Source organism: Pongo abelii, chromosome 15, assembly GCF_028885655.2.
Source record: "Pongo abelii isolate AG06213 chromosome 15, NHGRI_mPonAbe1-v2.0_pri, whole genome shotgun sequence".
Lineage (NCBI taxonomy): Eukaryota > Metazoa > Chordata > Mammalia > Primates > Hominidae > Pongo > Pongo abelii.
In genome coordinates this window covers 93178879-93196920 of record NC_072000.2, presented here as the reverse complement: position 1 = coordinate 93196920, position 18042 = coordinate 93178879, and the positions used below count along the sequence as shown (strand labels likewise).

Here is an 18042-nt window from a genome sequence, read left to right as displayed (position 1 = left end):
CATATAAAACATTTCCACTTCAATGAAGACATGGCCTTTCCTTCACAGGTTTTCATTCATTTTCTAATTTGTCATTATCATCATACGTGTAATATTACTTCATAACTCAAAATCATTTTAAGTACATACCTTTGCCAACTTAGGTTTCTGGGAATATTTTGTTAAATTCAGTCTAGATAAATTTATAAATGGTCCATCAGGACTTGTAAGCATGGAAGCCTACAGAGGAAAAACAATAGAACAAGAGATCTGAAACTTTCTCTTGAAACGTAAACAAGTTTAATATGCATAAAAATATAAAGGCAACATAAATAAAAAGAATCACCTTCAAAAATCTTCCATATAATTCCCCACTATAACAACAGGGGAAAATGATGTACCATAATATAAAGCTACTTTGGCAATACCAAAGTAATACAAGACTATGGGAAAGCTGATAGAATTTACCGTTCCCAGCCTGACAAATCTTCCGGAGGAGCTGGTGATAGGGCGGGCTGTGTAGGCGGTTCTGGGTGTTCTGATAGCCTGTTCCATAGTGCCTGGCCTTCCACTCTGTGTGCTGGGCCTGAGGAAACCTGTAATGGGTCTTCCAGCTTGTGTGATTGGCCTGTGAAGATTATAAATTGTTATAATACAAAGATGATCATTTGAGGAAAGACTCTCATACAGTCCGATCAATATTTAGTGGCAGAGGATATGAAGCAGAAGTACATACCTAACAGCCTGACTAGGCCCTCCTGTCTGATTAGTTCCAGGGAGTTTCAAAGACGTTCCAGGGCCTAGGAGACAAGATGGCTAATTCAATTTATATATTATCTATTAATCTGTAAAAACTGTAAGCTAATACAATTTTCAGAATTGTGCTGGCCTGGTGAAAAAGACATTACTAGCAAGAAATATATTTTAGGGAAATGTGTTTCAGACTAATATTTAATGAGTACCTATCATGTTACTTATGTCATCACATTTAATCTTCACATTAAGTCTGTAAAGTAGGTAGTATTAACCCATTTAACAAAGGTTCACAGAATTAAGTAAACAGGTCAACCTATTAGTAGGGCTGGGATTTAAACTCAAGACTAACAGGCTCCAAAGTTCAAAATAATGGTTCTATCCTCATAGTTCAATTATTTCTCATACAAACTTCTCCCAATAAAAGATAATTTACCCACAATATCTAGAATTTAGATATTTTTAACTCTAAAAGAACAAAATAATGGTAAAGAAACATTTTAACATAAAAATATGTATTTTTTTCTCAATTTCTATTTGAAGGTTTAAAATAGCTATTACCTTCCAAAAGATATAAATGACTGAGGACTATAATTACCAGCAAGACCACCATATGTCCTGGTTATCATTCAATACCATTTTTTTTTAAGGCTAGTCAAGTAAAGCAGTGGGAGTGGAGAAGGAACAAAGAAATCTGTAATGGGTTGTGATCAATTAGTTGTAAACACCACTGAACTCAGACCAGCCATTATCCAATACCATTTGTACCACCACATCTGCAAGCTGGGGACTGTGCCTCTGTGACAATCCCAACAGACACTCACAGCCCAGCATATCACCTCATTACCTCACATTATGACTTAGAGCAAATCATGTTCGATTATAAGAATAAAGTGATGTTTTCAAATGATCTTTTTTTAAAGTCCTCTTAGAACACCTCTGTTGTTTGGATACTTCCCAGATAAACAATATTCTGATATATTAGACAAGTAGTTCAAATAGAATGTACTTTTATAAATTTTTCCCATATGATCAGCAGTTGAACATAGGTATAAATTATTTCTAAAATGCATAATATAGCTTGTATTAGAAAATTGTTATACATCAATCTCATACCTTAAGTTTAAGATAACTGAATTGTGGGGAAAAAGCCTTTGTACTATAAGGCAGAACAGAAACCATTTACTTGAAGTAATGTTTTTTTCATCATTTTTGTTTCATGTCTATAATGTTTATATATATATTCCTCTTATACACAGTATTCTTCCTCTTAATGGTATTTCATTAACTTAACTGAAAACCCAATACTTACGTGGAACTTGAGCAATAGCATTTTCATCCAGCATCATTTCTGCAATTCCTTCCTGATCTACATCAATTTCATCTATGTATATCATTTCTGTTAGTGCTCTTGCTTTTAAGATCCAAGCTGCCTAAAAACCACGGATAAATAAAACATATATTAAAATAGCATTAGAAATACTACACAGCTTATAGAAATAGCCATCCTTCATTGTTGTTATTTCATTTTCTATTAAACATGTTTACCTCTTAACACATTATTTTAATTTAAAGGGCCATGTCAAAAACTGACACAAGAAGGCATCATTATTAATCAAGAAACAACCAATGTATCAATTATATAGTAAGTAAAAGTGGGGTAATTAACTGGTAGTCTTCTAACACTCCTTTTTATAAATAAAAAGACAGATCTTTAGAGAAAATTTTACTAAAATAATAATTTGAAAACAAATGAATAAAGCTACAACCACATTGTTCTTTCTGCCTTCCTCCTTCAAGGTCAAGTCCTTTATTATAAAGCCTTCCCTGATTTTCCAGTTCTAAACCTATTACACGCTCTTGTCTTTCTCACAGAGACTTCTCTTTATGCCTCTATTATTACACACTTAACCATATTTGAAAAACACTCTAATTATTTGGGTATATGTTAGCTCTTCCTTCCCTAGAATGCAAGCTTTTATATCTTGTTCACTTTGGAATTTTCCGTAATATCTATGGTTTTTGTGGACAGTAGGTATTCAAGAAATATTGGTTGAACTGAACTAAGATCAATTTATCCAATTCCAATAACGAAACAACACTGGTTGCTTTGTGATCTAGTCAGTAGAAAACCTGCTAGATAATGAAAGAAAGGGAAAAGGTAATTAAGAAATCTAAACTGGAAAATATTTTATCAGCTTTGCTTTACCTTGAAAAATTCCATGTAAACATGTACGCAATTAAATTTCTTATTAAACATATGAAATTGTTTTATCTGAAATTTCTGCCTTTCCTTTACTACAGAATAGAGGCAGAAGACAATAAAGCTTGGTGTGCTGTGGAGGATGTGAAAAGAAGGCAACTCTTGAAGCTGCAGCATATTAGTGACTCTAGAGCCTAGAGGAAGTAGCAGCAAGGGAAATTTGGGGAGGGATTAGGCTCAGTATACTAGGAATATATGGCTGTGAAGCAGGCTCAATGAAGGCCAATGGACTGCGAAAGGAACAGGTGAGAGCTACAGAAGGTCCAGAAAGTCCCCACATAAAGAACTCAAGATGCATTCAGTATATATATTCATTGAGCACCCCCTAATTAAATACCATCAGGCTAGGTTCTGATAAGGAAACATGAGAAGATTAAAACATGGATCCTAATTTCCCTGAACACATCACCTACTGGATGAAATATGACAGGTGACAAGTGTGTGGTTTTATAGATGTTGGAAAGCAAAGATCCTTTTGTGAGCTCAAGTAATTGGAATGCATTCTATGAACATTTTTTTAAAAACAAAAAAAAAAGAATAACATCATGCGTTCATTTTAATGGGAATAAAGATGGCTGCCTCTACAACATATTTAGGTTCCCAAAGTGAAATTACATTTGGTTAGATGATTGGCTTTTGGCTTATACTTTACTGGTCGAGGTTTACTGGATTATTTAAAAATTCAGAACAAACTGTTTTGAATGTTATGTATGAATTTAACACAATTAGATGAGTAGAATATAGACTCAAAAAAACTAACTTATTTGTAAAAAAATTTAAAAAAAAAACAATTCCTACTGGAACTCCAATTGGAACTGTGAGAGCCACCAAAGTATAGAAAAAAATCTCAGGTTTTCATTCATCAAAGATCAGGAACAATACCATATCAATACAACTGTTCCAGGGATCGGGGAAGTCCTCAATGGCTTGAGCTGATGTTCTAATTTAACTTCAGAGATGGAAATAGGCAATACTGATTTATATTAAATCTCTTCAGGTCATACTGCCCTGCAAGTATCTGACAGCTTTGATTTTTCAAAAGAGCATTCTTTGCTCAGCACTCTCTGGTGGACAGGAATGACTGCAGCATTTTCTGTTGGAACAGTAAAGCATGACATGGGCTCTGCTTGTTCATTCCCATATTACTAGGGAGCACCTACTGCATGCTACATCCTGAGTATACAAAGAGAAGTAAATTATAGTCCTAGTTCTAACTGGAAAGAATTTCCATGTAATGGGAAAAATGTAATAACAAAAATGAAAAACAAAAAGAAGTGTGTGATAGAACAGAGGAAATGTGTCCAGCTACCTGGGAGTGGAAGGAAGGGTAGAAGTAAAGAATTGGGCCCAGCGGACAGGCAAAGTGGACAATAGGCAGGCTAGCTAGAGAGCCTATGGCATGTTTGGAAACTCTAGGAGAATTGAATGTAGGTGAAGAATGAAGGAAGAGGTCGGAGAAAAAGTCAGGAGCCAGGTGATGGATCCTGTATGCCACAGTAAGGTATGTAAATTTTTATCCTGATAATGAGAAGCTAATGAGGCTTCAAAACTATGATTTGGAGTCCTATCTAAATAAAGCTTATTTATTTATTTATTCATTTACTTTTTGAGATGGAGTTTTGCTCTTGTTACCCAAGCTGGAGTACAATGGCACGATCTTGGCTCGCTGCAACCTCCACTTCCTGGGTTCAAGCCATTCTCCTCCCTCAGCCTCCCAAGTAGCTGGGATTACAGGCGCGTGCCACCACGCCCAGCTAATTTTCTGTATTTTTAGTAGAGATGGGGCTTCACCATGTTGGTTAGGGTTGTCTCGAACTCCTGACCTCAGGTGATCTACCCTCCTTGGCCTCCCAAAGTGCTGAGATTACAGGCGTGAGCCACCACGCCTGGCCTTAAGTCAAGTTTTAAACATCAAGTTTTATCATTACAGTAGCATTTATATAGTTGGTTATTAATATATTTTACTTTTAACTATTTTCAAGTTCATACTGTTATTTCATAGTCCAATTCTTCATGATTCTTGACATCCATCCCCCCAAATGACCTCTTAAATATTAAAGAGTTACAAATTTTTTATATTAGGCTAAGCAAAATATAGAAAAGAAAATCCACTCTTCCTTCCCTGCAATATGAATAAATACTTCCGAAGTCGAAGTCAAATAGGAACTTTTTTTTTTTTAAGACAGGTTCTCACCCTGTCTTCCAGGCTGGAATGTAGTGGTGCAGCCTCAACCTCCAGAGTTCAGGTCATCCTTCCACCTCCCACCTCAGGGCTCAGGTTCCAGAGTAGCTAGGACTACAGGTGTGTACTACCACACCCAGCTTTGTTTGTTTGTTTGTTTGTTTGCAGAGATGGGATCTCACTTTGTTGCCCTGGCTGGTCTTCAACTCCTGGCCTCAAGTGATCCTCCTGCTTCGGCCTCCTAAAGTGCTGAGTTTACAGGTGGGAGCCACTGCACCAAGGCTAGGAATATCTTTTTAAACTTTTTATTCCATAAGAATCCACTTTTTCAAAAGGATAGATAAATATTAATTTAATTTCTAAAATATAATTCTTAAGAAACAATGGTATGAATTTTTGATATTTACAGTTCTAGAATAAAATCTACTCAGACTGTTATTCAATTTTAAATTTTATCAGTGTTTGAGAAAATTAATCTTCCTGAGTTCTCTTCTGTCCTAACAAAAATGACCTTGAAAATCACATATCACTGCTTGATTAAACATCAGACTGTTTTCAAAGAACTGCTCCTGGCAATGTGAACAATTCTTGAGATTTTAATGAAAACAGCAGAAGGAGCTTTGGCTTTAAAAAAATAATAATTTTTTTTTACTTTGGAAACAAGCCAAGTATGTTTTACAGCCCTAAAATCCTCTGCCTGTTTTAAAAAAACAAACCAAAAGAAAGTTTAAAACTAATCAGTGATTAAAATAAAATGAATAACAAAGCATACACAGTAATCCCAAAATACCCCTTGAAACTAAATAAAAATATAAATTTGCCTTATCAGATGTTTACTTATTAACAAATGGGAGGGTCACACAGTTTAAAAAAATAGTTTATGTAAATTTATTTAAATATTTATGTATTAGAAGTACCATAATATCAATAAAAATAAGAATTGATGCTTTAGGAACTTTGTTTTTTAAGGGAAAAGCACAGATTCTCCCAAACCAAATGAATAATCATATCGATTTTTCCCTTTATATCTGTGAAACACAATCCCATCTCATTCACCAACTGAGTTAGTCTATAGGACATTACTCCTGAGGCAGATACTTGCCAGCAAACATCAGGAAAATATTGACTCACTCACTCCATCCACTGTGACACTAGTTCAGTTTTAGTTATAAAAATAAACATATGAAGGGGTTAAAACTCTGCTGACTGAGCAAAGCATGTTTAAATTATTCTGTTACTCTTAATACAGAATGCAAGGCCAGTAGTTTAAAGCATGTAAGAAACAATTTTAGGTTATTATTAGAATAAGGCTATGAAAGGAACAGTCTGTCTGACCTGATTTAGACATCATAAGACTCAGTAACTATGGACACTCTGCCTACTCTATGAAAATGAAAACTTAGGCACAAGATACTGAATTGTTATTGTATATAGCCTCATTCCTTTTGAAGTTATAACAGTGTGCAAAAATAAGAAATTCCAAAAGTGTAAATAGTAAGGCCAAAAGAATCTAGTCAGGCTTGTTCCCTTTTGTATCATTATCCAGTGGATAATTAAGTCTATACAAACAGAACTGGAAAATAATGCCAAATACAGATTTTTCATGAAGTCCTTGTGCTAGTTTAAAGCTCTTAAATGCCATTTATAGTTTTAAAACCATTTCTACAATGCAAATTATTGACGTTTTATATTTTAACCAAAATCTTCCAAATTTCCTGAGAACAAAATCCACAGTATTTATAACTTTGATCCTTCTTGAATGACTTGTACCCATACTATGCAAAAAAAAATAGTTTTGCCCCATCTATCAGTTTGTAAATCAAGATTATGAACATCCAAAAGACAAATGTCAGCCTTTTAGAGAACACAGTGCCACATTTTAACCTATTTACAGTGTGTGTTTAATACTACACAAGCCTCCATAAGAGTACTTTGTAAATTGCTTTCTATTCTAAAAGCTTTGCTGATTACTCATATGAACCCCTAATAAGGTTCAAGTCTTTTATTTACCTAAAAAAAACCCTGTTAACATTCCATCTCGCTTGGTAGGGCAAACACCGGGCAACATTTAAGCTCTCTGATTTATAAGTCTGCACAACTTCTCTCCTTAGTCCCAGACTCACTGGCAACTCTCCTGGACTAAAATTATCACTGGCCAGGTGTCCCCCCTCCTCTCTCCCAGGGTTTCCTCCCAATTCATTCCCTTGTGTTTTATCCATTAGCAAGGCTCTAGCTGCCTCCTATCCCTACCCAAATTGATTTGGTCGATGTGACTGTATGGTCAGTGTCCCTTCCTTCCTCCCTCACTGTGGCAGGCTCCTCCCTCTTAGAGCCACCAGGTCAGTTAAAACCAAGACCTTCCCAAGTGGAGTCCACTCTTGACTCAAGACATGCCATCCTATCCATCACAGTCGTTCAGACATTTGTCATTCCGCTGACTCTCTTGCTCCCTTTCTAAGCCCTTGGTTCCCCTCACCTCCTTCATTTTTCTTATTCTTCTAATCCATCTTGGTCATTTCCATTTAAGCTCCAAGTCCCAATGAGTAGAGTGCACTATTAGTTCTACAAGGCTATCAATATACACAAAAGTATTGAAAATATAACCATTTATTTACATAAGAAGGCACAGAATGTCTGACAGATATGGCTAATTTTATAAACCCACAGGAAGATATGCAGCAAATTTTCTAATCTATAGCAACAACGAAGCAATAGCATTAAAGAATTCTCTAAACTAAAGGTTACAGCTAAACCTTTCTTTACCTGATGCACTGGCAATTCAGGATCTGGTTCCTGGAAAGCATTAAGAAGGCAGTAAACAGTTTTAAGAAATACAGTTTCTAAAATAAAAAGTCTTAATGACCAACCAAGTATTTGTAGGTGAACTCTAAGTCATTCAATAAAAATCCAAAAAATTAACTTTAGTCTTCCTACAGAAGTGTTCTCGAGAGTTGTGTAAAATGAATACACGCTGAAGAATGCTAAATTTTCAATGATCAGAAAATTGTAATTAATCTAACCTCATTCAAAGTGCAAAGAGAAGATAACTACTTGTTTAATGAACACACAATATATCAGAAATTGAGAATAATTCCATAACTATACCAAAGAAATATTTCCTTTTATTCAAAAATAAGTTCATGGTGGTTAAAACATTCAGACTTTAATCACTTAAGGAGAAGAAGGAAAATCCAAATAATACAACCCCTTCAGATAAACTCAGCATCTGGGTTTTTCTATACAAATTAAATAGAAACCCACTGGTTAAAAAAATCAGACTTATAACAAATTTATTTATAAAACATCTACACTTACATGTCTGTCTAGTCAGCAGTGTCTGTTGAGCACTCAATCTGTTTTACTGGGGAAAGTACTAAGAAACAGAAAAAGGAAAAAAGATCCTTGCTTTCTACAGCTCTAAATCCAAAAAGAACACCTCAAATATTTTTTAAGAATATATTATTGGTACAAGCAATGTGCAAACCATATGGTCACCATGCAAGGACAGGCAATTTATTTAACATGACACATGGTAGGAACATAAGAGGAAAAGGTTAAGTTAGGCTAGAAAATGATGGCCCCAAAGGATGGGAGTTACAGAAGATGTGGCAATCAACTGAACCGAACACAAAACAGCAACTAGAGAACACATGGCAATTGGAGGTTTTCAACTCCAGTGCACCTACCAAGGATGTGGAAAAAGTACAGATTTCCTAAATACAGTCCAAACCTAAGGAAACACACCAATCCAGGGAATGACATGCCAGATGAAAGAAGTAACACATTCTATTCTTTCTTTCTTCTGTTTACTTGTATACATATCTCTATAGCCCATTATCTCATTTGAGTCTCATAACAACCATCTGAGGAAAGCAGGTATTATTATCTACTTTACAGATAAGGAAACAAATTCAGAGACGTTAAGTAATACGTTTAAGGTCACACAAACGGTTGAGGGAATCAAATGCTCCTTCTTGCCAGTGCCTCTTGGAGATTAAAAAAAAAAAGAGTTGGACATAATTAAGGCAGGAATGAAAGGTAAAGTTTAGGAGAGATACAAGATAAATCCAATATATTATAGAAAACTGGGGGAGAAAGTTTACTGGAGGTGATTGTAGACAATGCTTGAAAAGGAAAAAACAGCTAAAGGAGACAGAAGCCACTGATGCTGGATGCTGTGATTTGCCAACAGCAGGTAGATTCCTCCAGTGACACAAAATGAAACCACCAGTTCAGCCCCAGGGGATTTCTGCTCACGGAGGAAGGTCTTCGCGATCTCTCTGTCTTGTTCCTCTGCCCTTCAGGGATACATTTAGGGCTGATCATGTGGATGAAGAGTGTGTAGGGAAATTATGGGAAATCATCAATGTGAAGGTCAGAGGAGAAAATGAGAGGCCTAGTAAGTAGGGAGGTGCAGAGACAGGTGAGGGATTACATTGATGGAAAATGGAGACCAGGCCTAAGTGGGTATGAGGCCGAGAACACATTAATTCCACAACATTCTACAGGGGGAGGCACCTAAATTACAATACAATGTGTCAAATACTATATTCACATTATGGTCCAATTATAGGTGACTTGGGTGAACAAAAGAAAAGCAGAAGACGTGGAAGATAAGAGAGTCAGAGAAGGGGGAGATTATTCTGGAAATTATTGAGTGCCAATGATTTATGAACTATATTCAACATCCTTTCACCATCCATTTCACTGGACATCTTCCTCACAAATGCTTTCCAGATTCCCAGCAATCCTTTAAGAAAAATATAGATGACAGAATCCTGCATGCAAATATCTGTAGGTATACAGACAATAGCAGCTAACATTTTTTTATCACTTACCACATGTTCATGAGCCTTATAACAACCCTCTGAGGTATAGGTATACTATCATCACCATTTACAGATGAGAACACTCTGACAGCAAGATATTGCAGGACCTGTGAGCCCCAAAATTGGGGCTTAGCCCAGGAGAGTTCTTGGCTCTGCCAAGGAAATAATTCTAGGGTGAGTCAGTGGTATCAGACAGCAATCCTTTATTGGCTGGTACTGTTCCCTGCAGAGTAGGGCTAACTCATAGGCAGTGTGGCCAGAATCAGCAACTATGGGCTCTTGGCAACTGTATTTATACTCATGAAAACCCACTTTCAATTACATGCAAATCAAGGGGTGGGACAATGCAAATTAGGGAACAGGTTATTTAGAACTATTTAGAACTCAGAACTCTAGGAAAGGGGCAGTAACTTATGGGTTGTTGCCATGGAAAGGGGTGGTAACTTCTGCGTCATTACCATGGCACTTTTAAACTGTCATGGCGGCTGGTGGGAGGGTGTTCTGCTGATGAGCAGTGAGGGCAGTGAGGGGTCACTTTCCTTGCCATCTGCTGGTTTCTTCACTTTATCTTGTCTAGACTAGATCCTGTTTTGGTCAGCCATGTTGTGACCAGAAAACAAGTCCTGTTGGTCTCTTATCTCAAAGGTATAGAGGCAGTATTTGAACCTAGACACTCTGGGCCCAGAGCAGGACTCTGCTGAGTATGTGGGATGACAGCAAGGATGGAACACAGACTACCGTAGGATGTGGAGAGACCAAGGACAGGCATGGCTCTGTGGAGATCCATCAGGAGCAGGACTATGAAGGAAAAGAGTCAGAATGTTTTAATTTAGAGATACGGGAAAACTCTTTTTTAAAAATCACTGAGCCTTTCCTCTTTGGGTCGCTCTCAGTTGTAGTTTTGTGATTTAAATTAATCCACCCATGCAGCTTCACTTAGTCTAGCAAACTATTTCTACAGTTATCAACGCAGTTGAGCAGAAAGCTCCAGGCTTTGCCCTAGAGTCAGAAGACATGGGCTAGGCTTGACCCTCAGGGAGCCACTTAGCTGCATGACCTTGAACAAGTCATATAATCTACATTACCTTCTCAAATTACAGCAATAGTACCTACCTCATAGGAGAATCTTAAGGACTAATAATAAAACCTTGCATTTTTAAGAAAACTTCACAACTTTTATAGTTCTTTCACATATATTATCATACTTATTCAGTATAAGCTTAACAGAAGCACCAAACCATCTATTACTCCCCCTTTCAGAACTCAGAACTGACTCCCAGTGATGGAAGATCAAATTAAAACTTCCTCTGAATCTCCCTCAAAGTGGGTAACAGGACATGGAAAGTAGAGTGCCACTTCCTAGAACCAGAAAATACCCATTAGCATCAACTTCAAGTCACATCTGTTTGCTTCCTTCCTTCCACCCTAGGGTTCAGCATTTTCTTAGCTTGTTTCTGTTACTTTAGGGAATTAAATCTCCAGATAATTCTGAATGCAACTTTCTAATTACCACCACTACTTATGCTGGCTAATGAGTCTCTCCTCAGCTCCATGCTTAAACTGCTGAGTCATTATTCAAAATTTAGTAATAAAAGAAGGGGGAAAAAGTTTAAGAGAATAGAGGAATTGAAGGACTTCAGAAAGTTAGAGAGATCTAGCGACCACGCAGCCAAGTGGGAGTGTAATCTATGTAATTCAGCAGGAATACGAATTCATAAAATGACCTTCCCCACAGCCTACAGAGTCAAAGGATTAAGTCTGGCTAAGTCTCCATGGCCCCAAAGAGGAAACCAATTAGATAATTACACGATATGTTCTTTGGCTTGGATCACCAGATCACTGTCTCAACCAACTACTAACATACAGCTCATTGGGGAGCCCTGGTTTCATGTCTTTCATCTAAGCCAGTCATTTTCAGCCATTTCTCCTCCTTCAAACTATTTACAATAATAACCCCCTCCTCTCTGTAACATCTCTCATTATAAGCAGAGATTGGGGCAAAATGAGAATGTTAGTTAGAAAAAAGTCTTTCTCCCATTCTGATACACAGCTAATGGGTCCCACCCTCAGAATCACCGATTTTAATAATCTGAAAATCTACCAGACACCTACCCCATTAATGAAAGCATATTGTCTTTTAAAAATCCCACTGCCTGAAAAACCTTCACGTTTTATTAACCGTTTAATTATAATGGAGCTAAAAATCAGGACTGGTTTTAAAGCCATGAATCTGACATATGGAACACAAAGAACAGCAAACAGATTAAGCAACTAATCAGGATGATCAACATGAGCTGCAGAAGCAAACATTCTCTCTAGGTCACAGTGCTGTACGGAGAGGACTGTTTTGCATTTCCTCTTTTTATATCTTACAACTTTTAACCACTTTTTCAATCACAATTTAAAGAACACTTTGAAAAAGATAATGCTCCTCTATGAATTGGTTATTCCTACTATATTTAATCAAAAAAGGGAAATTATAATAAATTAATCAGTTATCCTTCTTTCTTTATTCTTAACAGATCTGAACTTTAATACTCTTCATGCTTACAGACCCCGGCTGGCCTCTGTCCCTCACCATTCTGTATCTAGAAAAAGCAGTTGAGAACCCATATTCTTCAAGAACTCTTCCCCATTACCAAACACCATATTATTATATTTAATCTACCCTTTAGTTCTTTTGTAGCCAAATTAAAATGTATTACTCTGAAGAAACATGCTATTGCATAGTACATCATACCTCTCTGGCTAGCCTATCAAAAATAAAATCCAGAAATCCTAATAGAAAATACAAGGCAATAATTAAAGACTTTTGATGATTCTACACCAAAATAGCATCCCTTAAAGGCGAAATAAATGCATATGAAATAGTCTTAGAGGTGGCCTTCATCTCAATAGGCTAATGTATCAGGACCAAAATATTATCTTTTTGAAGCTCCCTGGACCAGTTTATCATTTTTGAGAGGTTTTTCTCATCTGGGAGAAAAATAAGCAAAACCAAAAGTGAAAAATGACATTATTAAAAACAAAAACTATCTTTTGTAATGGGGAGGGGAAAACGTAAGAGCAAAAATGAATCCATTTGGCACTCAGAAGAAATATTTTAATTTCTGGGCTCCTCTATGTGTTCAGGAGTTTCAAACTCACTCCATACTATAATCAGTTTGGTGGCACAGAACAGTAATTCAAATAGTTACAGAGGAAAAGTACTCTCAAATGTCAAAACCTCAGTAAATGCCCGTGAGGCTAAAGGGGCATGAAGGTGAACCAGCTAACTGCAGAGCAGAGGACCATCTGCTCCTGCTCTGGTCACATTTCTGTTAGCTTTTCATAGATTGTGAATCTCTCCATCATTTAACTTCCTCCACCGAAACAATGAAAGCACTGCAAGAGATAGCAGTGATGATCATTACTATTAGAAACACTCTCCTGGAGGAACCCAGGAATAATTTTAAAAATTGATTTTTAAAAACTGACCCTCAAAACAAGAATTAAGAATGCCCATAATGAAATTATATTTGTTTGAAAAAGTAAGCGTACATTTAAGAACCTATGGTGCTGAGAATTAAGGATGGGGCAGGGGAAGACAAAGATCATCAAGCAACTAGGACGACCTTCATAGAGAGGAAGCTGACAAATATGAACAACTCCATCAAAACACACACATGAACATGATCAACGCACTCATTCAGCAAATACATAACAAAAGTCCCCGTGTGCCTGATTCTGCATCAGGTGCTTGGGATACCATACAGACCTGCCATCGTGGAGTCATGTTCTAAGGAAAGATAATTTTCAAGCTTGTAATCAAAGGAACTTCCTTAAGCTTCCTTCCTAAAGCTCTTCTTTAATTGCATCAACACTCTAACGTAAATATTAATTTTTTTAATGAAGAAAAAGGCAGGATTCCTTCAAGCTTGGGAAAAATCATTCTGGGAAATATTTCCAACATGAAATAACAACTGGGTGCAAAATATAGAAACTGGTGTTACGAAAAACATAGAGTAATAACAGTACAGTGTTTAAAGTTAGGTCAAAGAATGACTAACATGAGTAAGCCCTGCAAACTTTTCAATAGCCCTACCTAGTATCAAAACCTAACTCTGGTAAGATGACATCAAGTTAAACGTCTATTCCTGGTAAAATGCTACTCATTATTCTGGCAATATATACAGTTCAACCATAATAAACTACCTCAACAAAACAAAACAAATAAAACAAATAAAAATTATTAGAAAGGAAAAGAATATCAAATTTCCTCCAGATCTGGTACTGATTCTCTTAGACCTACTCTGATATATATTGCAGCTGAACATATCAACCCTTGCTCATAAAAATAAAACAATAACTTTTTTTGAAACTTCTATTCAGGTCTGGTCACAAGCATTTCGGATAAGGGATACACAATCTGTAGTAAGCACTCAATGAAAGGTCATTGAGATGAATACATACCAAGTCCTGATATCTCAATTCATAGGTGCAATACTGAATGTCACTATGAACTCAAGATTAGAGCATCTTAACTATTAATAAAAATACTGCTGCTTCGCCTACATTTCCCGATGTACCAACATCTTCCCAGGATAACAGTGAAGATATCTGACCCTTTCCCTGGGTCAAAAAAAAAAAAGGAATCCGGTGGTCAAATAAGTTTCACAACTATTTAATTATTTGGATTAATCAAAAGTAGGCAAAATTAGCTTCCTTTTCTTCAAAACTACTCAGAGCCGTTAGGGTGCATCCTGAATCTCCAAGAAGGAACATACATTTCCCAAATGTATTTAATGAGGAAACTTTTTCTCACTGAACAGCTCTTGGGACTACTGTTTCGTGGAACACAGAATGAAAACTACCCTAACTCAATGGAAAAATGAAAACGGCACATAAAGTTCCTGCAAACCATTGTGCCTAGAACAATGTCTGACACATCAAAGGTTCTTTTTTGTTTGTTTGTTTTTGAGACAGAGTCTCTCTCTGTCGCCCAGGCTGGAGTGTGGAGTGCAGTGGCGCGATCTCGGCTCACTGCAAGCTCCGCCTTCCGGATTCACGCCATTCTCCTACCTCAGCCTCCCCAGTAACTGGACTACAGGCGCCCGCCACCACGCCCGGCTAATTTTTTGTATTTTTAGTAGAGATGGGGTTTCACCGTGTTAGCCAGGATGGTCTTGATCTCCTGACCTCGTGATCCGCCCGCCTCGGCCTCCCAAAGCGCTGGGTTTACAGGCGTAAGCCACCGTGCCCGGCCACATCAAAGGTTCTTAACAAGCTTCTGTTGTACCAATGTAAACGGGTCAATATTTTGTCACAATTCCCAAACATATTTGATTGTGTATTTTTTTAAGCAATATCTATGAGATCACTATGCCAAAAAACACATTTGGGGGCTGGGGCGGTGGCTCACGCCTGTAATCCCAACACTTTGGGAGGCAGAGGCAGACGGATCGCGAGGTCAGGAGTTCGAGACCACCCTGGCTAACACGGTGAAATCCCATCTCTACTAAAAATACAAAAAATTTAGCCAGGCGTGGTGGCACGTAACTGTAGTCCCAGCTACTCGGGAGTCTGAGGCAGGAGAATCGCTTGAATCTCGGAGGCGGAGGTTGCAGAGAGCCGAGATTGCGCCACTGCACTCCAGCCTGGGCGACAGAGCGAGACTCTGTCTCAAAAAAAAAAAAAAAAAAAAAACAACCTTGGAAAAATGCTTGTCTACAGAAACATACTCCTATTAATTAATGTGAACTAACAACAGAACCTAGCTTTGCATTACCACTAACGTAGGCTGTTCTAAGAGAGGTGTTACTATCTGAAGGACAAAATGTTCATCTCAGCAGGTTATCATCCATCATCCATTTGCTGGGAGCTGAGGCAGAGCCTAGTAACAGCATTCACACTCAGGCCTCCGCTTTTGTAACTCCCTCAATTTGCCATTTTTTCTAACATCTCCAAGGCAACACCACTAGAGGAAAAGCTAGGGAACTAGAACTACGTAGGTATATTCCGCATTTACTAAAAGCACTGACAAACTGCCGCAGCGCTACTTCTGTTCTGCCATTTTCTCCTTTTTTGCCTATTCCAGGAGCCACCTGCCCACCAGAATTGTACCACTCACGTACATTGTATACCACCTTTTCCACTTGCTATACACATTACTCTAGTTTATTTAAGTTCTCTTTTCATCAATGCCATCATTCCTTCATGTAAGGAGCCTTTCTTTCCCATTTCTCCCTCCTACAATTATAGCTTCCCTTGCCTAGGTAATTTTTTAAATAATGAATGTATCTTTCTCCCTCCTGGATTCTCATTCTTCTAACTTGCATATTTGCCTCAGGCTAAACTCATGGCCTCCTTCACTCTTGGACAACAGTCTAAAGATGAGGTGGGAGGATCACATGTTCGATCCAAAAGGAAGAAGGCAGCTATGTTAACAGGAGGTGGAGAGTCACAGATCTTTGTTTATGCATTTTTTTTAGAAATTAACAACGCACACTCTGAGAGCTTAAAGCCCATCAATATGCAAGTATAAACGAATTATCAAAGTTCCTCGTCAAAGTAAAATTCAGGGCTCTCACTCTGGGACACGTGTAGGGGAGGAGAGGCTGAAGATTGTGAGGAGGGGGCGGTCATGGCACAGAACTTGCTATCCGCGTGGACGTGGCGGACAGCGGACCCGCTAGCCACAGCTCCACAAGGTCTCGCTCCGGGTGCCTCCGAGGGCCGAACGGTCAGCCCCGCCTCGGGCCTTCCTCCCCGGCCTCCCCACCCGGGGCTGGGATATGCCCCAGACCCCGCAGTCTCAGCGTCAGGATGCACAGGCTGACGGGAGCTGGCCGGTACCTGGTCATAAGGGGACTTCTCTAGCATCTGCGTGCATAGATCTGCGCAGAGCTGGAACTTCCTGCGCCTAAAATAGCTCCAGGCCAGAAGCAGCGGCTCCATCTCCGAGCTCATGGCTGCCGGTGCGTCCAGCGAAGGCCCAGCGCTCCAGGAGAGCGGTGGGCGTGGAGCGAGGAGCTGACTGCGTCCGACTCTGCCCGGCAACCCGCGACGGCTGGGGCCTTGTCCGAGAGGTGCCCGCAGCGCGCCTGAGAACAGGAAAAAGAAAAACAACCTCAAGCAGAACTCGGCTACAAGGCTTGCCTTGCAAAAAGATGTCTACTTTTAAAGGCCACAGGTTTCATTGGTTTTGAAAAGACGGCACCGCGGCTAAACAAAAAGGTAGTGAGTTAGACACCTGCCCCTGGGGTCCCCCACCCTCCCAGGAGGCGCGGCTGCCTAGCAACCGAATGCTCTGCCTGCCCCGCAAGTCCCGAAGAGTCCCTGGAGTTGGTCTCTGTCTGGTGTCTGTTCTGCTTCTTCCATTCGCTCGTTTCTATCCCTTTCGCTTTACTTTCCGATTCTAGAAACACAAACAAGTAAACAGCTTCCACAGTACCATCCACCCATCAAGACCTAAAGCCCTAAATTCTGAAATCGTCCGCTCTGTTTCTCGAGGTCCTTCCCACCGAATCTCAACATCTGAACCGCAAGGGGCTTGCTTTTACTCATTTTACAGATGAGAAACTGAGATAGACTCAGAGAAGAGAAATTATTAAAATTCCATTGAGTTAGGGAGCTGGAACTGCACTCTGGTTGACTACAAGTTGCTAATACATTTGTTAATTCGACTCACATGGTGATTCCGGATTGTAAATTGATGTGTGCCAAAAAAAATTAGATAATGTGTTTTTTACCAAACTAATGTGTGCAAAAAAAAATAATAATAATAATAATTTTTAAAAAGAGCTTTGTGAAACATCGTCTCCTGGCACTTGCTGTTTGGCAAGTGTTTACTTGTGCAGAGTGATTTCTTCAAACACAATTCTGACTTTTCTCTAGAAATTTGCACAGATGACAAATATGCTTAAAATGGCAATGGTTATGAAAAGAGAGGTGTGACCGGGTAAATCCAGGTAGGCTTTTCTCAAACCACTGGGGTCTGAGAAAACATTAGACATTCTATTTAATCCACATATTTATATTTTTCATAGATATTAAAA

At 38.4% G+C, this 18042-nt stretch overlaps 1 protein-coding gene across 6 annotated transcripts in view; it reads right to left on the bottom strand.

The window, feature by feature from the left end:
* The window catches only part of TTC8 (tetratricopeptide repeat domain 8), a 60307-nt gene extending 42533 nt beyond the window's left edge, over positions 1 to 17774 (bottom strand). For 2 of the 6 annotated variants that reach the window (XM_009249382.4, XM_054529709.2), the window contains exons 1-4: positions 16841 to 17774; positions 2045 to 2165; positions 716 to 779; positions 448 to 607 (exon numbers count right to left, since the gene is read on the bottom strand). In XM_009249382.4, the coding sequence (XP_009247657.3) occupies positions 448 to 607; positions 716 to 779; positions 2045 to 2165; positions 16841 to 16954 (459 nt within the window). In that variant the 5' untranslated portion in view covers positions 16955 to 17774. 6 annotated transcript variants of the gene reach the window in all.
* Positions 17775 to 18042: the final 268 nt, after the last annotated feature.